The 25,628-nt window shown below is 36.0% G+C and overlaps 1 protein-coding gene across 2 annotated transcripts in view; it reads left to right on the forward strand.

The window, feature by feature from the left end:
• The window catches only part of GLRA3 (glycine receptor alpha 3), a 166,152-nt gene that overhangs the window by 87,694 nt on the left and 52,830 nt on the right, over positions 1-25,628 (forward strand). For both annotated transcript variants that reach the window (XM_060101473.1, XM_060101474.1), the window contains exons 4-5: positions 6,426-6,649; positions 18,177-18,259. In XM_060101473.1, coding sequence (XP_059957456.1) covers positions 6,426-6,649; positions 18,177-18,259 — 307 coding nt within the window. The remainder of the gene's footprint in view (positions 1-6,425; positions 6,650-18,176; positions 18,260-25,628) is intronic.

The raw sequence follows: 25,628 nt of genomic DNA on the forward strand, positions 1-25,628 counted from the left end.
CAGCAAAGCTCTTATTTTCATAGTGTCTTCCTTCCACATTCCCTGCTTTTATTCATGATGTGTTCCATCTCCTTTTCTTACCTAGACTGTTTGCCTCCAGATGATAGACACAATGTATAATTCAACTTTATAACCCTTAGAATATTACCTGCTCCACAGAAGGTGCTCAGTAAATATCCAATGAAATAAATAATAAATTATAATAATTAAGATTCAGCCAAATTCCTATATTAATCATACAAAAATCTAGTGGTTACTGGATTTTCTGTCCAGTATTTTACAGGACACGTTTTATTATGGCCCCAATATTTGCCCAGCTAAATTTTATTTCATTTTGAAAACAAAGCCCAATTAGATTTTCCACAGGAAGTCTTCCCCAACCTCTCCACCTTGGTCCCTATTAGCTAGCCCTTCTTTGTGTTTCCCTAGCTTGCTGTACATGCCTCCAACATAGCAATTATAATGTGAAAAAAATTATCTGTTTACAGGCTATCTTCTACAATATAGTGAGCAATTGGAGAGCAGAGATTATCATTCACTATTGAATTATCAACACTAAACTAAATTCCAGGTTGGCAATATATGATAAAATAAGCATTTGCTGCATAATGCTAAATAACTTTAAGAATAATATTGATCTTTTAATATTTTTAATTTGAATAAATTCTGTTGAGTTTTTAGCTAAAATAAATATAATCTAGCTCAATTTTTCAATAGACACGTGCTCCAATATATGTATATACCATGAGGTATTCACATCTTACTTTTTACAGACAGTAAATGAATAATGATATACTGGGGCAAAATTTATATCAAGTTAAAAATCACATGACTCTCAAATAAATTTCCAATAATTTAATAAGGTTAAGTACCACTTCCTAACAATAGCTTCAACAGTATCATCAACAACTTTAAAAATAGGGGTAGAAACTGAATTCTTTAACCTGGGAAAGAGCATCTTTTTCAAAAGATTAATTAGTATACTGAATGTTGAATTCGTAAAACCATTCTCATTAGATCAAATTATAAATAAGAAAGGCAGTGATAATTGCCACAACAAACCCCATTTTAGATGAAAAATTTTACAATCAACTGGAAAGCATTCAAGTGGTCCAGAAAAAATACTGTACTTGGTGGTTATTGTTGTGCTATTTTGTGATGATTATTTTTACAGTGCCATTTTCAAAGAGTCTTGTTTTAGACATATTACCTTCTGATTATATGCCTGGCACATTCTTTCTTAGAAATACTTTATACTCCTAATTCTTGCTCAGATTTATTGAGACATAAAGCAAAAAAATATATTTGATTATTGAAAATAAATGAACACATTTCAGTTTGTCACAAATTGCATAATTCCATATGCACTAGACCCTATTCAATCATATGAAAAAGTATTTGTGTAAGAAAAGTGCATCCTATAGCCACTGGAATGATGATTAAGAGGATTACCAGGAAGTGCATAAAATACGTTAAGTGAAATTAAAGATGCAAAAGAGCAGGTATGATAAATTTCAACTGTGTGAAAATGTGTAGGAAGAAAAGAAAACAAAGGTATTAAGATATCAACAGTGGCAGCATTGTAGATATATATTTTCTTTGATCTGTAACAATACAATGTAAAAACACTTGCCCACAACAACAAAATAATAATTTGGCAGCAGGTTTTAAAGAGGCAGAGGGGGCAGGAGTGCTGCACGCAGTTGTGTGAGTGAAGGGGAGAAGGAGAGAGGGAAGGAAAGAGAGGGAGACAGAGACACAGAAACAGAAAGGAGTAGAGAAGGAAGGAGAGGAAAGGGCAGAAAAGTGCAGAAATAAGGGAGTGAGAAGGCAGGGAGAAAAGGAAGGGGGAAGGGTTTGGGGGTGGGCTTAGCTACTGGATTAGAAATTGCCTGAAAACACTAAGGAATTGAAAAATTAACTGAATTATGGACCAAAGAAAAGAGAAGTACTTAACTTTCTTTGTTAACTTTAGGTGATTATTTCTTTCTACTTTTTTTCTAATTGGTCATTTCAGTTCATTTCTAGCAATCCTATGCTTCCCTGTGAGGCAAAAGATGAAAATAATATTCTATATGTCATTTTAGCTGATACATAGGGTTGTGCTCTCTACTAAATTTGGTCTCCCACCAGGGTACCCCTATGGACAAATGACAATGTGGCAACAATTCGATTTAATCTGGGAACACTCAGTTTTAGTGCTTGTAATTTCCGACCAGCGAGCACGTTGATCGGTAAATCCCCAAATTCCTTACCAAAAGACCCCACCCTAAACCACATAAACCAGAATCTGTGTTAGTTTATAAGATGTTTGGTTTATATACAAGGCAATCATGAATGGCAGTGTATTCCACAGTCAGTATATCGTTAAAACGCTGAAATCAGAACTTGTGGTCTGGATTATAGCTCTTCCATTTATTAGCTCTGTAACCCCGTTGAAGTTACTTAATGTGTCTTTGCTCCTTTCTCCACGTCTGTGAAGCTAAGCACACCTAATAATCACACCTGCCTCACAGATTTGCTATGAGAATAGTAGAAGTAACCCATGAAGCACCTAGCATAACATCTGGCACAAAGTGAAACGTGAACAGCTGTATTTGCTACGATGGAAAAGGGCCTTATATACTCAAACAAATTTAATATGTAGATGTATGTATGTTTATATATAAAGAGGGAGGGGGGCAATTGATTAAAGACAAAATATAAAAATGCAGAAATGTTGAAATACAGAAGTCAATGATAAGCTTATCATAATAGTTCTGCAAATTTTCAAAGATATTATTTACCAGATTTCAACATTACAGTTATCTGTCCCATATTCTTCTATGGCAAATTCAACTATCCCAGATTCAAATCAAAATGCCCCTAGTACTTCAAAACTAATTTAGAAACAGAAAATGCAAGCAAATTTCTATCTAATATGGCTTCTAATTTTGGGGGTCTAACATTTAATGAGTGTGGTTCTAAGTACTTTATGTGAATCAATCCAGTGTTAACAAGAACTCTATCAGAGGATGTGCTGTTATAATCATCCCTATTTCACAGTTGAACAAACAAGGTGCAGGGAGATTAGAAAGCTATTCACTGTGAGAGCTGACATTTGATCCTAAGAAGACTTACTTCTGAGCCTGGTATATTATAATATTATAATCATTATAATATTCACCTAATAGAATTATTATTTATTTATACCTCATAATGTAAGAATTTCAAATACTAGGTCAGAAAATGTAGTGTGGTTCTATTATTTACTGTGTGACATACAGATGGAATTTAAACCACATTTTAATGGATACTTATTTTCGAATCCAAACATGATATATAATTTTACTTGGTCAAGAAAATATTTTCCTACACAATTAATTTAAAGTGATTAGAATAGCATGATACACTCTATTCTAATAATAATAATAAAATTTGACTTCCAAAATGTCAAAATTAGTCTTTCTATATTATGAAATAATGATTACATTTCTATCACTGTTGTACAAGATTAATAATACACTATATAACATTTAAAATAACTCATTAATTGTGTAACATGCAAAATGATGAAAAAATAAAATTAACTTCTGAAGGGTTTGCAAAAATGTATATTACTACAAAAGAAGTTTCTAGGGAAAAAGAATCATTAATGTCTCTGTTCTAAAATATTATGATTCCATACACGTAAATGTCAATTCAGCTGCCTTATAAGACTTATGAATGAATTCAATACATGGGTAGATTTTAGAAATGTGAGATACAAATATTGATTTCATTCTCATGATGTATTATCTCATATTTATTATTGTCTTCTTTTTTTACTCACATATAAGCTTTCTACATTTTCACCCTTATAGAAGCATAGCTAGGGTTAACAGGGAAGATTCCTTTAATAAAACACTTACACCTGAAAGTAACACAACACTGTTAATTAAAATAATAAATAAATAAATAAATAAAACAGAAACCTCCCCCCAAAACAAACAAACAAACAAAAACACTTAGTCTTTAAGTATGTCCAAGGAATGACTGAATTTTTAATCTGGCTTTAGTAAGTCCACTTGACATTTTTTTTCATATGCTGCATACACATCCATTTGTCTCTGTTTTGCAAAGCTGTTTCCTTCTTTGGTCCATGGCCTTTTATTATAAGCAAGTTATTTCAACTTGAGTTACAAGGACTTCTTTTAGAGTGGTATTATTTGAATGTTTTTTATACCCTTTTCTTTGCACATTTTCACTTATGATCAGGATTCAGAAATAATATAATCGGTTGCTGAGCACAGATGGGATACATTGGCTATGAGGAGGTGAGCTTAAAAGTTTATTTTTGAAAAGTGGAATTTGTTTGATAGGGAAGCTTCCCATTACAATGTTCATTTGCAGGCAGGTCCAAACCCAAATTGTGAGGACTGTTGAAACCTAAGTTTCTGGGTTTTCAGGAAATGGTCATTTTTCAGTTTTGCTTTGAACCTTGGCTCTAAACCAAAGACCTCAACATGTTAGTAAACAAAGATAGTCCTGCTTATTCACAAAAAGAGCACAATGGATACAGGATAACATTCGACCTTGGTGACAGATGACAGTTGATGTTTTCCTTGTGTTATTTAGAAACAGAAACTGAAGGCTACTTGATGTCTTTTTTCAGCTCATTCTTGGAGCAAAAAGTGTTCCTGGAAGATCTGAGACTGTGTCTATAAAGTTTATCACTAAACCAATAACATAAAGATGAGGAGAGTCTACCAAATTTTATCACATAGGCTGCAGCTTAGAAGGACTTTTATTTTAGCATCACAGCGTGTTCTCAATCAATACATTTGTTACAGCATAAAAATACTTCATCTTTAAAAATATGTCTTAAGAATCAGTCCAAAAGGAAATTCTTTACGAGTCAGTTATTTTTCCTGGCAGGTGTCATTATAACTTGTCTTGCTTTAGTCCTCCCTAGAGGTCAGGCAGAGGGAAACTGACTTTAGTCCAATCATTGATGTGTTTGGTGGTAGTTAGGGTGGATGCACAGATTACAGAACATCGAGGGATGCAGGACCTGGCCACCAGCCATGGAGCTGTGCTTCTTGGGGCTCTGAACCCTAGTCTAGGAGAGGATGACCCGTCCTTGGCTGGTAGAAGCTTGTTCATGTATCCCCGTTTATAAGTTCTGCAGATCCTCGAGGCTGATGAGATTTCCACATTATCGTGAGCTTTGTGGTAGAAAGCTGAAGTGACCTCTGCTCCATTGTCACTTTGGAAAATACATGGGGCACCTAGCAAGCAGAAAAAATACTATCTGGTATGTAACCTTAGTTACAGTTAGAAGACAGGGATCTCAGTGCACAACTAATGATCAAGGCCACATATACATTTGTAACATTCACTACAAACTCTGAATCTGACCTCCTTGCAAGATAACCAGTCTACGGGTCTGATATTACGGAAGCATTCTTTGTGATTGCTTGGTCACTCTATTCTGACTACTGGTAATTTGGTATTCAAGGAATGAAAAAATAGACAAAAACTGATATTCAGTTTCTCTGAATATCTCCAGCCCTGGCTATTTTTTGTGGAAATGAAGCTTTCTTAAAATGTTCACTTTACTTATAATGAAGTCTGCATGTTTATTTGCTCGTTTCAAAAGTCTAAGGGGAAAATTGTATTTGTAACGTCAGAGATAGTACTTATACTCATATACTGTGTACAAATACCACACATACACATAGCTGTCAATCTTTGTCACTCTATACATTAGTCCGGAAATTGTGAGCAAGACTTTGAAATCATTGACTCTCCTTTTAACTTAATTATGAAAGGTCTAATTGGGAAATCTCTTAAGTCAAATCTTAAAGGATTTGTCACTTTGGAAAACACATGGGACACCTAGCAAAAGGTTTCATCCCTTATTATTTGAAAACCACCTTTTATTTTTACCAAATCACCAATTTCATAGAACTTACATATTATACTAAAGATGAGAAAATGTGCCTTTATTGTAAAGAAGTACATATGTTCATTTTTAGAAAATAGACAGCTTTCAAGAAAATTTCACTAAATGCATTCTGGATGCTAATGGATACCTACTAAAAGAAATGGTTCTAGAAAATAAATGCAAATCTGAAAATATTTTATTCTGAGCGTTTAATAGCAATCCAATATTTTATTCTGACAAGCCAGGAGAGTAAAATTTTAATGGAACAGCAAAATACAAGCATGATAAAATTGTGCTCTTCTGTGGCCTTTTCTTTGGAGGCACATAGATCACAAAAAACCTGGACAAATCCTCAGAACTAGAGTGACTCTTGGTGGTAACAAGTGAGGACTGAGGGGTATGGAAAGCTCACAAGGATGTCAGTGGCTTTTGCTATAATTCAGAGAAGCCCGAAGACTAACACATACAAGTCTAAATATTTTAAACCAGGCTTTTTTCACCCTTTCTTTCGTCACAGGATTACAGAGTGAATATCTTTCTTCGTCAGAAATGGAACGATCCTCGACTTGCATATAGTGAATATCCTGATGACTCCTTAGACCTAGACCCTTCCATGTTGGACTCCATTTGGAAACCTGATTTGTTCTTTGCCAATGAAAAGGGAGCCAACTTTCATGAAGTCACTACAGACAACAAATTGTTAAGAATTTTCAAGAATGGGAATGTTCTTTATTCAATAAGGTGAGCCATAGGCTTAAATCCCTGATTTCAGTGAAACAGAGTAGCAGGGTTTTTTTAGTTTTTAGTGAGTGTTTTAAAATTTTTGAGTAAGTGCTTTCATTGTTCCACTTAAGTTCCCACTATACCATTTCCCAAATATATTTAATCAACAGTAAGACACCAAGTTCCAGATCCAGGAACTATATGAGTAACTCTTGGAAATCCACTTTTTTAACAAATGGCCCAGGTTCTTACATCAGCCAAGTTAGTGGGTGGTTTAAAGGCAAATTGAATGTAGCCTGAATCATATGTTGTGATTGTATTTTTATGTGTGCATACTTCCTTTAAATATTTATACGTGAAGAAATATTTAAGTTTTCTTGTCTTGGATCCATTTCCCATAAATTATTTATCAGGTGTATGTATTTTTTAAGATGTCCTTGAGCTTCTGTGGTCATCCTTTAGAAAAAGATCTTATTTACATTTTAGTTATTTATTATACATTTCTCAGAAGACCATGTAGCCTTTTAAAGCTAATATCAAAACATAACAATAATACCAAAATATAAACACAAAAAATAACATTTCTTGACAGTTGAACTTTAGAACTCATTCAGCTTTGGCTGTTCATTTAATAGCAAATAGGTATAAATTCAGTAAATAGCTATATTAATCTACTTGATGACTTGTGTGCCATCTGAAAACTATTCTAAATATTCTAAAATAAAATGGTTATCTTAAATTTTCCATAGTTATTTTTATCACTTAGTTCAATTTAAAAAAACGCAGGAAGTTAGGACCAGAATTCATGTCATATTTCTTAGAAGATACAATATGCTCTATTTATTGCAATAGGCAACTGCTTCAAAAATATTTGTATCACCAGTAACATGTTTTAAAGGTATCAAGGTAAACTTAATATTGGAGCTGTAGCCTGAATATTAATCCCTTAGCTTTTACCTCTCTATTTCCCTTTTGTTAACTTTTCTTCTCGTCAGGAATGGGTATATTTGATTTTGAATTCATCTGCTCAATATCAGGGAGAGTTGCTATTTTTGCCAGGTAATAGTATAAAATAGAAATAACAGGAATGAAACTTTAATCTTAGTAGCTTAGTGATTTTGAAAACTTTTTTCTACAAAGTGGTTTTGTAAATAATGCTAATGTCTTTATCCCAGTATATTATATCTGTTTTGCATATTTTTCTATTCCATATGAACAAATTTCCTTTCAATACATTTATCATTTCCTAAGAATGACAAGGTGACATCACTCTATTGTGAATTGACACTTTCATCAGATTTCTGAAAACTAGCTAATATGTGTTAATATAATCCTGAATCGTTAATTGTTGCATAATACATAAAGGAAGATTTCAGATCTCATTCACTAATTAAGCCCTGTGCTCCCATATGAATGAATAGCTTAATGGTGAAACCTAGGTCTAAGCAAGAGAATTTTGAACGTTTTTGGAAAATTACTAAAAAGCATAAGTATCAAAAGATAGTGGGAAGATGGAGCAGATGTAGTTTTCCCTATTTCTTCTGCCAAGTACAACTGAAAACCCTAGACACTATGTATATCACAAACTTGGGGAGACTCACAATGGTAGACATAATAACATTGACTGAGTAAGGACCTTGGAACCCAAGAAACAACATGGAAGTGAATTCGTGGGATAATTTTTTCTTTACAAATCTTAGACTGGGATATGAACTGGACTTCTACCTCTACCTGGAAGGAATAAGGTAGCACCCACACCCCCTTGCCCTGACAGAGCAGTGTCAGAGAAAACCAGTGCAAACAGAAAGTTTAAATAAGATCCAGAGTCTCATAAAATATTATAAACATGTCTAGCCTTCAACCAAATATCATTCACCATACAAAGAACCGGAAAGTCCTGAAACTGAATGAAAAAAGACAATCAACAGATGCCAACAACAAGATGATGAGGTTGTTAAAATTATCGACAGACGTTAAAATGGCCATGACGAAAATGATTCAGTGAACACTTACAAATATGCTTGAAACTGACAAAAAAAATAGAAAGCCTCAGCAAAGAAATAGAAGGTATAAAGTGGAACCAAATAAAAATTTTAGGACTGAAAAATACAATAGTTAAAATAAAAACCTAGTGGATAGGCTCAGTAGAAAAATGGAGAGGACAAAGATTCAGTGAACCCTAAGAATAGTAAAAAAATTACCCACTCTGAACAACAGAGAAATGATAGATTGGGGGCCAGGGGAGGACAGAGCCTCAGGGACCTCTGGCAGTATAACAAAAGTCTAACGTTCGTGTCATCAGAGTCTCAGATGGAGAGGGAGAATAGAGTATAGAGCTACAAAAAATACTAGAGGAATTAATGACTGAAACTTGCATACATTTTGCAAAAGGCATAAACCTGCAGGTTCAAGATATTGAATTAAATCCCAAAGATATTCATACCAAGTCACATCATACACAAACTTCTGAAAACTAAATAAAAATCCTGAAAACATCCAGAGAATAACAACAGCTTATCTATAGGGGAAAAATAATTGAAATGATAAAAAATTTCTCATCAGAAATGATAAAAACCAGAAAGAAGTGACACATATTTTTCAATTGCTGAAAGAAAGGAATTGTCATCCTAGAATCTTGTGCCCAGTGAAAATATCCTTCAGAAATGAAGGGGAAATTGAGATCTTCTTGGATAAAGGAAAACTAAGAGAATTTGTCACAAGTAGACCTCCCCTGAAAGTATAGCTAAAGGAAGTTTTCTAAACAGAAAGGAAATAATAAAAGAAGAAACATTGGAACGTCAAGAGGAAGAAAGGAAACTGTCATCAGAAATATGAGCAAATATAATAGACTTTTCTTCTCCTCTTAAGTTTTCTAAATTATATTTGACAGCTGAAGCAAAAATTATAATATTGATGTAAGGGAAAATGAAAAATAAATAATAAAACATTTTTAATAAACATATTGGCAGAAATTAACAAGATGTAATAGTCAGCATTGTCTAATACCCTTTTGTAGGCATATGACTTGAAATTAACTGTTTGGGAAGATGATTTCTTAGTATATATAAACATATAAAATACACTTATCCTTCAACTCAACAATTCTGCTTCTAGGAATTTACATTACTTATGTGTTCACATGTACACAAGACACATTTACAAAGATGCCCGCTGCACCACTGAAATAGCAACAAAAGAAAAGACCCTATATATTCACAAAGGAGAACAAGGCAGAACACAATGATAGCCCAACATCAAGGAGTACCCTGCGTGAGATAGACCTAAATGTATTCATAAGAAAAAGCCTCCAAAATATCTTTAAGGTTAGAAATGTTTCATGCTTATTTTTGTTTAAAACATTCTATATATGTAAGCCTAGAAGTGTATGGAAAGGTACACGTATATCTAACTCCACACAAGAAGTGCAGAAGGATGCCCACAATTGGTTAAGAATAACCAGTTATGGAAATGAGCTGTAAAGCTTGGGTAGAAATAAAGATGAACTACAGATTTCACTATATGTAAGTTAATATTGTTTGACTTTTTCAGTAAGAGTTATATATTACTTATGAATTAAATACATATGTTTTAAGTGACAGAGGCTTTTAACCTGAAGTCACGACCCTTGACTCCTCTGTGATGTGGATTTCTGATGGCTATCAGGGGATCCATGCGAGGTGTAAACAAAGCAAATTTACCTCCTTTCCTGCTAATTTGAAAATTAACTTTGTGAAAGGTATAATTTATTTTTAATTGTAAGGTACCTTTTCATTTCAGACAGATTTTGGGTGTCATAGGTTGCAAGAATATATCACCAGGTAGCATGTGATAATCATTCTGCAAAATAATAGTGTCTAGAAGATTTCCATTGATAGAATTGAAATACAATGTGTGTGTATATTCTATTGTATCCTATATGATTATGGCTATTTAGTTGTTTATATCAAGTCATTGGACTTGGAAAATGGTGCCATCCATTATGAATTTCCCACATTTCTTCTAATATTTTGAGAAAAGTTATAGAATAATTCAGAATTGCATTTTTCATCTTTTAGTATGAGTTCAGATGAAACCGATGATGTCTCTTGGCCCCTGGTTTTTGTTTGCTCTCTCCTGGCTCACATGATCAAAGACTAAATTCATTTTTTTGTGAGTTGTTTTTGGAAATCTCACAGGACTTTGAAATTTTGAAATGGCAAACAGTTTCTTTGTTAACAAAAGATGTGCTAGGAAAAAAAATCTTGTTCAGTTTACAAATGGAGCATCTGTGATGTTTCATGAGAGGTCTGCTTTCCTGCCTGTTCAAAGAAAGAAGCAAAATATCCTGGCAAACCTGACCTATTGAACTTATCCATTTCTCACTACTTCCTTCTTTTTTTTGTACACATTTATTTCTTCATTTTCTCTGCCTTAAAATTCTTCATATTTCCTAACACCTTGGTGATAGCATTTTAGCTTAATCTGTGATTACTTGAACTACCATTAGGAGGCCAATTTACTTCAATTGATAATCATCTGGAGACAGTATAATTTGTAATTATACTTTTTGAAATCTCTTTTCTCCTTTTAAAATGTTTTTCTAATTATTTTTTTAATTAATTTTTATTGGTGCATGGTTGCTTTACAATGTTGTGTTAGCCTCCACTGCACAACAAAATGTATCAGCCGTACACATACAGATATCCCCTCCCTTTTGGACTTCCTTCCCATTTAGGTTACCACAGTGCACTAGGTGAGTTCCCTGTGCTATACAGCATGTTCCCATCAGTTGTCCATTTTATACATAGTATCAATAATGGATATGTGTCAATCCCAGTCTCCCAATTCCTCCCACCCCACCCCTTTCCCCCTTGGTATCCATACATTTGTTCTCTGCGTCTGTGTCTCTATTTCTGCTTTGCAACTAAGATCATCTATACCATTTTTCTAGATTCCACATATATGCATTAATATACGATATTTGCTTTTCTCTTTCTGATTTACTTCACTCTGTATGACACTCTCTATGTCCATCCACATCTCTACAAATGACCCAATTTCTTTCATTTTTATGGCTGATGTACTTCCTTCTTAAAGCCACTAAAACAAAGAAATAAACTGAATAAGGAATGAAATGACATTAACACACAGGAAGATGAAAATAATGGGAAAGAAAACAGTGACAGATGAGTGATGACAAGATATGTTAGGAAACTTGAAAATGAATGCACTTGTGAAAACTGACTTCACAGAGATAACCAAAACCTAAACTGAAGTGGGGGAATGCAAAAGGAAGAAAATAATATCCTCAAACTTTTAGAAATTTGAGGCAGGTAGGACTTCAGAAAATGGGGTCTAGGGGACTTCCCTGGTGGTCCAGTGTGCAAGACTCCACACTCCCAATGCAGGGCGCCTGGTTGGGGAACTAGATCCTGCATGCGTTCCGCAACTAAGAAGCCCACATGCTGCAACTAAGAAGCCCACGTGCTGCAACTAAGACCTGGCACAGCCTAAATAAATAAATAAGAAAATGGGGGCTAGAAAGGAGATAAAGAAAGAGAGTTGATGTAACCTAAGCAGGAATGACGGTGAGTCCTTTATCCTGATTTTCTTGCCTGTGTTCTTCAGACTAGGATCTAACTTTTTGCCTTCTGAACTGGGCAGAAAGCAGGAGGACAGAAAACCTCCACAAGTTGGGCCAAAAACTTCTGGAGAGTAGGGACTCCAGGCACAACTGGCATCTGTGGTGAAGCATCACCCCAAGAAAATGAAGGTTCTGTGAGTTCTGCACACTGAATGGTGATATTCCTATTCCCCCTAAAATGCCCAAGAGGAAAGATGTACAGACAATTGGGGAACCACCAGTGAAAAATCTGGGCAGCCATCCTAAGGTGAAGACCATTACTCAGTGAATCATCTGCTGTTAGTTGCACTCCAAATAGCTTTTAGTACCTCATTCTTCAATATAAACAGATATTGGAGGACATCCTGCAATAGGACCAGTAATGAAAAAAGAAGCAGAGGCCAGAATACACATGCAGAGGAAATAAAGAGCAAAGAGAAGAAAATTAAAGAAACAAACAAAGAAATGACTCAAGGGAAAATTCAGGGAGCAGAAAAGGCCATAAAGAAAAAAAAAAAACTCTGGACAGATGATGCAACAGCAGGCATGAAATAAGAGACATTTAGGAAAGGAGAAACGGAGTCATTCAGAGCATAGAAAGTGCAAATAGTAAACCAAAGTGGAAAAAACATCAATCAAATATTTGTTCTTGCAAAGAACAAATGAAGTGAAGAAATCTGCCAAGAAGTAGAATCAAGATATTAAGAAATAGGAAATCAGAGGGAAAGGATATGAAAATCAGAGTATCAATATCTGACCAGAAAGGAAGATGAGAAAAAGAAACAAGATTTCTATGAAAAGCAAGGAATTGATCCATTGCCTGCTCTGTTTAATCACTGGGAGGGATTTGGTTCTGAAAGGGAGTTTGTTGAGTGTGAAGTAATAGTAGGGAATAGAAACGGAAGAGATGATTAAAATGAGACAATTGTTAACACTAGGGAAAACAAAATTCTATCCAAGCACTGTAATTACAGCAAATGACTAAGCTTCACCATCAACAGTAATTACATATTCACAACATGTAAACACTGCATATTAATTTAACCATTAATGTTTACATAACTGAATTTCAAATTCTGCTGGAGAGTTGTGTACACAGAGTGTGGTATAAGGGCAGTAAATTCTTATTTTCCTTTGTAGCAATTTAATAGACACCTTCACAAATTTTAAAAATCAAGCATAACATGATAGCAATTTAAATATGTGAATGTAAGTTGCAGACACATATCTAAAGAAGGCTGCCTCTGAGGAGCTGGAAATGAACTGGGGATAGGGATGGGCAGGGCAAAGGTACAGCTGATTTTGGTATGTTTTATGTAACTGTCTGAACTTCTAAATGATATCCATGAATTATACTGATATTTTTTAAATGAAGTGCTTTTCAAGTGAGGGTGTTGGGGTGAGACACATGACTCTAGATTGTCAAGTTTGGGATTTGATTTTATTCTACTTATAAAGTTAGCCTATTATGCATCATATGTATGTATGTATAACATGTTACGGAAAAACCTGAACAAACTTTTTGGTCGACCCAATATTTCATGAGTGCTGACTGCAGACACAGGACTCCAGCGCCATTATTCCTTATTGCCAGCAAGCAGCAGGAGCCTCAGGGTCTTTGCTCAAATTCCCCATCATCCTCAGGTCTCGTGGGAACAATACATCAGGCTCAGGTGGGCACAACACGCCTGCGTGTCTGCCTCACAGCTGTGGAACACTGAGTGTGGAGAATCCACTGCTTTTATAGCAAGCTGTAAGCAAACCTTCTCTTTGTCCAGTGGAATGTTATCTCATCTCTCAAAATAAGCAGCTACACAAACAGCCATGAGAAATGTCTCAGGTGAAAGTATTGTCAGGGCCTTACTGTCTTGGTAGACCCAGCAGGAGGTAAATCTGTGATTTACTAGCTGTGATTTGGGGCAGGTCTCTTTACCTATGAAAGGCTCATTTTTCTTACATGCATGATGGGGAAAATACTAATCACCTTGAGCCTGAAATCTATGTAAAACACTCAGGATAGTGCCAGGTGTACAATTAGCACTAAAGATTTTAATTTTTATCTTTCCAAAGAGAAAACAAAACCCAAAAAAGCTTAAGTTCTGGTCTTTTCCAGAATCCATAAATTAGCAAATTTGAGGACTCTTGCAAATTATCAATCTATCTAAGTCTTGGTTTTATCAACTGAAAATGGGGATGGTAACATCCTATCCACAAGATAATGGAAACACATCACGGGCAGTTAAATATTATCTGCTGCTTCATTTACTGATACTACTAATATGTACCAGGACATCCAACCCTACTACTTACAGTGCAGAAGCATTATTGCCTTGACTGTCAAATAAATACCAGGAAGAAATTTTATATCAAAAATACCATACACGGCGAGTTGTCAAAGATCATTACACAATTTCAACTTTTACTTAAGCTAAATACAACCACTTTCTTTGAAATTAAGTTGTGAAAAGAATTAAAGTTTCCTTGTACAATATGTACTTATTTTTTGAACTTTGACACATAAATTTTTTCAAAGACAAGGCAAACTGATTTCAACAGATGCTTTTTAAGAGGCTGTTTATTCAAAGGAAATCAATTTACAATGCCATAAAATATATGTTGTAAGGAGATTTCTGCATATGTGTGCTTATATATATTTTTCTGAAGAGGTCCACAGCTTCTATCAGCTTCCTGAAGGGACCATCAACAATACTGAGTTTGCACTGTGCTGGGTTAATGAGCTTTATGATCATCTCTATCATCGGATGACAACAAAACTCCAATTAGAACGCTAGTACCAATGTTCCTTCTAGTGCTCCAACAATCTCATCTCTCCTGAGAATTATGTACTCTGTAGAATTATTCATGATAAAATATCAAATCACTCAAGCAAATATGTAAAATCCATGGGCAAATTCCTTATATTTTCTAAAGTTAACTGATTTTGGGGGGAAGAATCATTTATGTATCTTTTACTTTAAATTTAATAACGAATAGTGTGTGAAATGTATCATTTCTTGTGTTATAGAAATATATATTTTAAAAGTCATATTAATTAGATAACTCATTTTCATGAAAAATGTTCTGATGCCTTTGAAAGGCAGTAGACTTAAAAGTTAAGGGCATAGAATGGACAGCTAGACCCCCAGAGCATCTAATTCAGCTCTATCAATTTCTGCTTTGTAATATCAGGTGAGTTAACCTCTTAATAGCCTCATCTCTAAATAAAGGTAATGTAGCTTACCTGTCTTATAAATTCATGTTAAGAAATAAATGAGTTGAGACAGATAGAAAGTATTTAAAATCGTGCCTACCACATAGTAAGTAAAAGCTGTATTACCTAGTATGATATTACAGATAATACTTCAAAGCTGGTGGCTAAGAGGCAATTGTCCTTATAACACTAAATTTATAAATATTAAAAACTATTAAAATACTTATCTTTTGCATAAGGAACTTAAAGTGGAGTCAGAAAGCCTTTTTTAATACTTCAATTAATGGTTGAGATAGACAGCATACTCTGGGCAATGTTTGTTTGAAAATGGGTAATACCTTGATTTTAATGAGGTGAATTGTTTGTCATAGATAATAGTCATCTTTTTTTAACATTACTGCTTCACTAAGCCAAGAATTTTTAAGGGGAAAATTAAAAAAACGCACATCCTGTTTGTGTGTCTTGTCTCAGAAAAGAGAACTCTGTGTCCTCTCTTACACAAGAAGATATTTCCAAAACAGGAGAATGCGATTAATTACCTCTTGATTTAGTTTTCTTTTGATGTGGTCAGGACAAATCTTTAATTTATATGTAATGTTTTGATAAAGAAATTCAGGATCACAGTCACCAAGGCGACACATTTTTTTCATCCGTGTGCTGTTAAAGAAGCAATTGTATTGTACCTTAAACAAAAAGAAAGTCAATAAATAGACTTTTTCAGGATATGAGTTATGACAGAAGTTCTACAAACAGTGTTTTTCTTTGCCAAATAATTCCTTCCGGGGTCTTTTTTTTTTTTTTAAGAATTATGTAATGTCTCTTTTTTTACGCCAGAAAAACAGCTAGGATATGAATTTGACATCACAAGCATGGTGAGATCTGGAAAAGATTCTGAGAATGCTATTTACTTCCATACAAAAGGTCACAGAATTAATTCTCTAAGCCAACATTTGAAATTGGCTGGCCAGAGAGCCTTGGATGTTTGGAAAATTAATGGGTGTACGTTCAAAATGTATTTGCTCAGACATTTCTAATAAACCTTTTATAAGACAGAGAACATTGTGTCCAGCTGATTTTACAATTGCCTTTTGAAGAGAGAACTTTGCAAATGGACAAGATCACTCCTACAGGATCACTTAACCTAGCTGAGTTAGGAGAAAACTGCTTTTGAAGAATAAATTCTGTGAATTATTTTAGTGTGCTCTGGACTCTGACTTGAATGAATTGTCAGATGATCCCCTGGGACTCTTAAAAATCCAGCAGCTTCACATCTGTCCGTTTATGTCTCTCAAATGATGTCACTGGGGCCCCACCAAGAGTATTCAATGTCAAACATACATCATTATAACTTTATGTCTATGGGCTACATAAAAATGTCACTTTGGAGGATGTGGTTACATTTAGTGGAGCTGATGGCTATTTTTTGTTCAAGCTTTAAATAGTTTCTTATCAGTGATTTAATTCAGTCATCTTTGTGTGCATCCTGTATAATTTGGGGGAGGAGAAGATGGGGAAGTCTGGGGTTGGGAGAATGTACTTGTAATCCTTAATAACTAATGTTGATTTAGTGTTTACTATGTGTCAAGCACTCAGGTGAGCGTTTTACATGTATTAACTCATGTATCGGTCACAACACATCTCCAGAGTAAGTACTATTATTATCTTCCTTTTGGAGATGTGAAAACTGAAATAGAGTGAAATGAAGTGATCTGAGACCATAAACTCTATGGTCACAGAGTTTATGTGAATGACTCAGCCTAGGTGCCCACTAATATATTGCATTTCAATGGGAAAACTTTCAATAAAAGGGGCTGGCTAGAGAGTTCTCCGAAAAGAACTTCGTTTGAATAAACGTAGGTTTGTTTGGATCTGGGCCTCTTTTTCTCATGTCCGGAAACTACAAATTCTTGGTAATCCTTGAAGATATCTCAGTTTTATACTTTTCAAAGAAGAAGACATTCAAGAGTAGTGAATTATCTGGAATGCCAACATACTAATGCTTTCTGGAAGGGGGAAAAGTGGGTGGAGCGCTGGGGTGGCCATCAGGTCATCTCACTTTTGGGGAAGCCATATCAGAAGTTCAATTGTTGAGCATGGAACTGTGTCCCACGTATTGGAGAGGGCTGTTTCGTGGCCCTGATAAGATCTGGTGAAATGCTCTAATTCCATGACAGGGAAGCCCTCTCTAATACCGAGAATTTTGGAGACCTCCAGGTTCTGAGTGTTTTACTCTGGGTGTTCACTGAGAAGTTCTTCAGTGTAGTTACAAAGACGATGAAAATTGTCAGACAAACTGCTCCCCTGCACCCAGCCTTTTGCACACTTATACTCCAAACCCTGGATCTCCTTCCCTCTTCAGGGGTGATGTCCCAGTGATTTGGGAGAAGTGTGTCTCTGGCCTTTGGTATTCGTTTTATAAAACTCACACTCAATTATCTTTTTTAAGGGTCTCAGACACCTCTAGTCCTCTCTGAAGGAAAACATAAATAGATAAATAAATAAACGTGATTGCACATTTATATATACAGCTTTTCTTTCCCCCCAGACCAGATTGATGTAAAAGGATACCATTGTCTTGCAGTAAATAACATACCCAAGCTGGAGCAAATTTTATTTGAGTAGATGTTAGTCATTGCCAAAGCAACATGGTTTTCCAATTGTACCTTGAACAATAGAATATTAATATGATATTATAAATTTCTTTTAAAATTTATTACTCTGAATTCTTTCAGATTGACATTAACGCTCTCCTGTCCAATGGATCTCAAGAATTTTCCAATGGATGTACAAACCTGTACTATGCAAATGGAAAGCTGTAAGTAGGAACAACTTCCTTTTTCTGAATACTTTAAAAAAAGAGAGTAGATGTATATTTGATGGGTTATATAGATAATTTATCTTGTCATTGTTTTTGTCTAACATTTAGTAAATGGGCATGTTATCCTCTACATAGTATGGAAAGGAATGATGTCTATCAGCACATGCACTCTATACTGTGATAAAGAAGTAAATTCAGGACTAGAAATACCAGTTTTTAAGCTTGAAAAACAGCTATTCTCTCTATACAAATCAAAGATAAAAAGGATGATAACCATTAAAGACAAGCTACCATTCTTTTTAATGGAGTGTCTGCTGTAGTCCAAGCATTTTGAATATATTATTTCTCATACAACAAAGATGTTGTTATCCCCATGTTTCCACATATGCAAATGGTCACTTTGAGTGATTTTGCCCCAATTTATGGAGGTGGTAACAACGAACCATCTGGCTTCAAAGGCTATGCTTGCTCTGAACCGTTTTGTTGACCCCTCAGTATTTACTCAGAGAGTACACTGCTGGCTGTGTTGTGTGTTATCTCTGGAGAAATGACATTTCTCACACTTTATCAGAGATTTATCCAAGCTTATAGGCGTTTCTTTAAGTTTCTTCTTTCAAAGTGGATCCGTGTGCATCACGGATTAAATGTTAACACACGAAAACTTAAGGTCCTTCTGTTTTTCTGCACTTATCTATAGAATCAGCCCAAACTTAATTGGTTTTCAGTGTTTAATGTCATACAGAAAGTAAACATTATGCAATATTTTTCTTGTTATGCTATGTTATATCAAGAAAAAAAATGTCTGACATATTCCTTGAGAAAAAATTTGCAGGTGGCTCTTCAGCCTTGCAGGCCTCAGAGGCCAGGTCTGTAGTGCGGTGGAGCTGCCACTAGATGGCGGGCCTATGTCGTGGGGGGATGCAACCCGCCCTCCACATTTGGTGATTCTTATTAAAGTGACGAAGTGGAAATACCTGTTTCTCTGATAATATCGCCTTCTTGTTAAATTCAAATGCGTTACTTTTATACGTAGTTCTTAAATATTAATCATACTCATGGACAAATTACTAAATTAAGTGAAAGGAAAATAAAAATCTAGTTTTAGTTGGGGGAGCTATTTAGCAAAAAATGCAGGGTGGTGGTGCGGAGCAAGACAGGATTCCCAGCAGTGTGCATTTCTAACTGTTCCAGGAAGGCATTTTTTAAAATTAATTAATTAATTCGTTTATTTTTGGCTGCATTGGGTCTTCGTTGCTGCGCGCGGACTTTCTCTAGATGCCGTCAGCGGGGGCTACTCTTCATCGCGGTGTGTGGGCTTCTCATTGCGGGGGCTTATCTTGTTGCAGAGCACAGGATCTAGGCGCAGTTGTGGCACGCAGGCTCAGTAGTTGTGGCTCGCGGGCTCAGTAGTTGTGGCGCACGGGCTTGGTTTCTCCGTGGCATGTGGGATCTTCCCGCACCAGGGCTCGAACCCATATCCACTGCACTGGCAGGCGGATTCTTAACCACTGTGCCACCAGGGAAGTTCCCAGGAAGGCATTCTGAGGACAGGCTTCTTGGTTGAAAAATTAGGTACATGGGAGAGTATCAAGAAAAAAAAAATCGTATGAAAAATAGTCTAAGACACACTGGTTCCCTAATTACTAAACCAAGGATGCTGGATGTTATCCGATAGTGAGGAGCTATTCAAGATGTAGGAGCAAGAAAATGAGTTGGTCAATATTATGCTGTTCAAGATTCTCTCAGCCAGAGGAACCAAAGTTATTTAAGAAGGTTTCATAATATTCCAACAAAAAGAATAAAAGTAGGGACAAAAAGGAACAATGTGGAAGGTAGGAACAGTACAGGCTGATGCTGTAGAGAAGGCAAAATGTTATCTTTAACGCCTTCAGGCTGGGCCTGAAAATTAAATGGAGATAGGACAGATTAACAGAAGAAAAGGATACCCATTTATTTAATGTTAAGTTTTACATAACAAGGGGTCTGTCATAGGGAGATGACTAGTCAAGGAAGTGGCCAAACCTAAATGCTCTTATACCAGGTTGAACAAAGAGAAGCAATTGTGGAAAAGTAACTAGACTGTGTGGGGAAACTAAAGGAAGATGAGAATTATTTTAAAAAGGTCTGTGTGTACAGAATTCTCTTGGCTTTGATTCCTGGTACGGGGAGCACATCTGTCACGTGGGAGTTTTTATCTACAGTTTTCAGGAAGAAAAGGGGAGATTAGAATGGTCTTCTTGCATCTGCTGTTTTTCAGGTGCCTTTAGCTCAAAATAATCCTGCTGCTAAAGTGGCATATTCGGCGGGGGGCATATTCCACCATTCTTCATTCACTTCAATACAAAGTGGTTGCAAAGGCTCTGGGAATGAGTGAGTCAGAGCTAAAGAGCTTCCGTAGGTAGAATCGTTTTGGAAATACTGACAGAGAAAGAAAACATAGAATAAGTAAATGTTGAAGGGAATATTGAAAAATCCAATCCTAATATATTTGAAGTTCAGGAAATGTAGGTATAAAGCCAAAGGGAAGAGTGAGACCTGAATACTATTGACAGCCATCTACAGAGTGGTTCAACCAAAGCAAAATTTTTAATGGAGAGAATGCACGGACAAAAACAAACACACAAAGAAGAGCCAACGCTTAACCAAAGGCCTTCATTTCGAGGTTGTTGGAAGGAATTCCAGTCAAGGGGTTGTCATAGACAGCAAATTAAAATCGCAATCATGCAATCTCAAAAGAGAAGCGGCAGCTGAGGAGATCTGTTTAAGAGCATCAAGTGCTGTGAAATGGTGTTTGTTTTTTTAAGTACTTGAAAAAAGTCATTTTTATTGATGATAAAGACAAATGTGATTAGAATGATGAGGCTCAAAGCTGGATTCCAAAAAGTTTTAAGAAAAAGGGGGAACATGATGAGCAAGTGGTAGCAGTGAGTGAAATCCATAGTTCTATGAATGTTCATTATTACAGATGAGAGAGTACAGGGCCTAAGGACAGCTGGCTCACTGGACGTCGTTAGAGTAAGGAAAGCATCCTGGGCTATTTTGCAGCCACACATGCTCATGTAACAAGACCTTTCGTCTTCCTGCCTTTCCCAGAACATTTCCAATCCATCAAAAACCCAATGCGGGAAAGCAAAGCCTCTTGTTGCCTCCGCCTTCTTTCTTTTTTTTCTTTTTTCCTTTTTCTTTTTTTTTGCGGTACGCGGGCCTCTCACTGTTGTGGCCTCTCCCGTTGCGGAGCACAGGCTCCGGACGTGCAGGCTCAGCAGCCATGGCTCACGGGCCCAGCTGCTCCGTGGCATGTGGGATCTTCCCAGAGCGGGGCACGAACCCGTGTCCCCTGCATCAGCAGGCGGACTCTCAACCACTGCGCCACCAGGGAAACCCCACCTTATTTCTTAATTTCTTTATCAAGAGTTGGTAGACTGTCTCAAGTATCCCTTTCATATTTCAGTCATTAAACACTTCCTGCCCCCTTATTAGAAATTAATTTAGCTCACAATAGAGATACTGTTTGTTAAACTCTTTTAACAGATGCTAAGAAAATCCTGCCAAAGTAAAAGCTACTGAAGTCAAATTCTTCAAGGTGTTTTTCTTAAACTGTTGTATTTATTTATTTATTTTTTAGCATCTTTATTGGACTATAATTGTTTTACAATGTTGTGTTAGTTGCTGCTGTATAACAAAGTAAATCAGCCATAGGCATACATATATTCCCATATCTACTCCCTCTTGCGTCTCCCTCCCACCCTCTCTATCCCACCCCTCTAGGTGGACACAAAGCCCTGAGCTGATCTCCCTGTGCTATGTGGCTGCTTCCCACTAGCTATCTATTTTACATTTCATAGTGTATATATGTCCATGCCACTCTCTCATTTCGTCCCAGCATACCCTTCCCCTTCCCCATGTCCTTAAGTCCATTCTCTATGTCTTCGTCTTTATTCCTGTCCTTTATCTTTAATGCACAGAGTCTACCTGTTAATAAACTTGAATATATTCTCAGCTTTAATCTCTTGACAGCTTTGCAATTCTTCAGGACATTTCTGACGACCTTTTCTCAATTGGCTGTCGGCTCCCCATCCAATTATATTTTTATATTTCCTTAATAATACATGTCACTAACTGAAATGATTTTTTAAATTTCTCTGTTTACATATTTATTGTATACCCCTCCCCCCCACTACATCTAACCTCCTTGAAGGACAGAGAAATTGTCTCTCCTGTTTATGGTTTATTATTCCCAGAAATTATGGTGAAAATTAAGATAATCTCTTTCTTTCTCTTAACTACAGTCAACTATGTGTGCATATCTTACATAGAGCAGTTAATGTGGCCCACTGTGATCATATTTAAACCATGTATTCTTTAAAGACATCGTCAATTTGCTCCATAGAACAAGTGCCTTCTTTACCCACAGTAACTGGGAAGATGACTTGAGGCTAACTCATTGTATTTTCCCAGGCTCTACTTTCAACTCATGCCATGATACCACTAAGGTTTTCTGTAAGCTATGCTTTCCTCATTCTTCTTCTCTCCCAGACTTTCAGTAGTTTTTCTTTTTTAACTTTTAATTTTAATTGTGGTAAAATACATATACATAAAATTTACCATCTTAACCATTTTCAAATGTGCAGTTCAGTAGTGTTAAATATTTATATTCGCATTGTTGTGCAACCAATCTCCAGAACTTTCTCATCTTGTAAGACAAACTCTATACCCATTAAACAACTCCAAATTTCCCCCTCCTTGCAGCCCCTGGGAACCACCATTCTATTTTCTATTTTATGGATTTGACTACACTAGAAACTTCACAAAAATGAATCATACGGTATTTGCCTTTTTTTTTTTTTTTTTTTTTTTTTCTTTTTGCGGTATGCGGGCCTCTCACTGTTGTGGCCTCTCCCGTTGCGGAGCACAGGCTCCGGATGCGCAGGCCCAGCGGCCATGGCTCACGGGCCCAGCCGCTCCGCGGCATATGGGATCCTCCCAGACTGGGGCACGAACCCGTATCCCCTGCATCGGCAGGCGGACTCTCAACCACTGCGCCACCAGGGAGGCCCAAGGTATTTGCCTTTTTGTGACTGCATTATTTCACTTAGCATAATACCCTCACGGTTCATCCATGTCGTAGCATGCATGAGAGTTTCCTTCTTTTTCAAGCGTGAATAATATTCCATTGTATGCCATGTTTTGCATGTGATATGCATGCAATTCATTCATCTGTTGATGGATACTTGGGTTGATTCCACCTTTTGGCCATTGCAAATAGCGTTGCTATGAACATGGGTGTACAACTATCTTTTCAAGACCCTGCTTTTAATTCTTTTGGCTATATATCCAGAAGTGGAATTTCTGGATCATGGGCTAATTCTATTTTTAATTTTTTGAGGAACTGCCCTCTCATTTTCCTTAGTGGCTGTAGTATATTCCCACCAACAGTGCACAAGTGTTCTAATTTCTCCCATCCTCACCAATACTTGTTATTATCTACATTTTTTGGTTGTAGCCATCCCAATGGGTGTGAGTGTCAGTAGTCCTTTTAGAACACCCAAGATCAGCTGTAATATAAAGCATGATGTCGTTTTTCTGGGATCCTGCTGTTAGTTATTTACTCTTCAGAGCTGTCACCATTTTCCTTCTTTGTTACTTAATCCCCTCAATAACCACAGTTCCTTCAGCCCTCATATTTGCCACCTGCTTCAAATGATCTTTCCAGAGTATGCTTTTTCAGAACTTGGGTAGCCCCTTCCCCAGAGGGTGCCCCATGTCCAATTTCAATAATTCCTTAAACTATGCAGTGCATTGATGTTACCTATGTAAGAGAACAAATTCAAGAAAATGCATTATAACTTTAAGTCTTTTATTATGAAACTATATAAACTATGTTGTTCTATTATTTTTTCAGAGACTCAGTTTTCTCTTTTGTAAGATAAGAGAACTATGTTAGATGACAACAAAGGTTCCCTCCAATCTAGGATTCCATAAATTCTTTAAATGTAGAAGACGATAAATCTGACATGTAACATTATAGACAGCATCTAGAAACCATGGTGTATATGCAAAAAGGATCGAGGAAAGAAACAAACAGTAAACAAAAATAATTTCATGAATTATCTGTAATGAAAATCAAGAGGAAAACAAACCAAACTAAAACACAAGAAAATGAAAATATGAAAGAAAGAAAAAATTTATAATGAAACTTTGGAGAAAATCATTAATTTTTTAAAAGGAACTCAAGAGCGTGGTTAAAGAGTTGACATGAATAAAATGGTGAGATGGGCTTCAGAAGTATTTTAATACAATATTGAGGTCAAAACCCAGGAACTATGAGTGGTGATGGCAATGGCCATGGCTGACAAATTTACACTTTTTCCTCTGAGGCAGGTATGGTCATGGATCACTGTGAATGGACTCTTGCTAGTGTCGTAAGTATCCTGCTCAGATTCCAGGAGATTCTAAAGCCCCTTAAGGCATTTATAGAATGCTTAGTCAAATTTCTGGGATCACTGAAATCCCAAGTGACCTTGTGTTGCTTCACAAAATACCTCCATCTGTAGTTGCTGGTTCTTAGCAGTTTGTTGATTTCCCTGCGTTCTGCGTCTGAGTGGAAAATCCAGATGCAAATCTGAAAAACGAAAAGGAAAACAAAAAACCTACTATCGAATTGTGAGCATTTGTCAGGAGTAAGGAGGATTCATACCATTTCCAGTCCCCAGGCCTGCTGGAGAACTGTTGATTTAAAATTATAATGATAATAGTTATAATGAATTCATAAATGTGAGGGGTTTTCACAATATGCCCTTTATGTATTAATATGATACAAATATGCCATCAATAGAAGTTACAGTATTTTCTAGGAATAGTGACTTTTTTCCCCCAAGTTAACAAAAGTCTCATCAATTTTTCTAACATTGCTCTTTTGAAACTGATGGAATATATCTGTGAGTAGTCTGGACACAGACCCTGCTGAAAGTTGCTCTGATGCAGTTAAGATTCTCATCTGTGATCAAACCTTCATCATCAGCCTGTCATGATCACTGTTTCTGTCATCTCCATTAGAAAATAGCCATGATATAATCCCCTGGATGCAAAAACTCTCTGTTCTTGGAGTTAGCTTTTCACATTTACCTGAAATAATCAGCATTTAGTTAGCAAGTTGTGATTTAGAACACAAAAATATCCTGGTAGTGTGAATTACAATAAAATTGAATAATTTAACAAAATTGTGTTAAATATCTAACAAATATTAATTGCCTAAAATAATAGAGAGATGATGCCAACTGAGTAGAGCTTTAAACTTCTGGTTCGTTTGTGATGAGCAATGTAAGACACGCACAACTTCAAATAGTAAAGCCCTCAACACTTCTTG

Source organism: Mesoplodon densirostris, chromosome 6, assembly GCF_025265405.1.
Source record: "Mesoplodon densirostris isolate mMesDen1 chromosome 6, mMesDen1 primary haplotype, whole genome shotgun sequence".
Classification (NCBI taxonomy): Eukaryota; Metazoa; Chordata; class Mammalia; order Artiodactyla; family Ziphiidae; genus Mesoplodon; species Mesoplodon densirostris.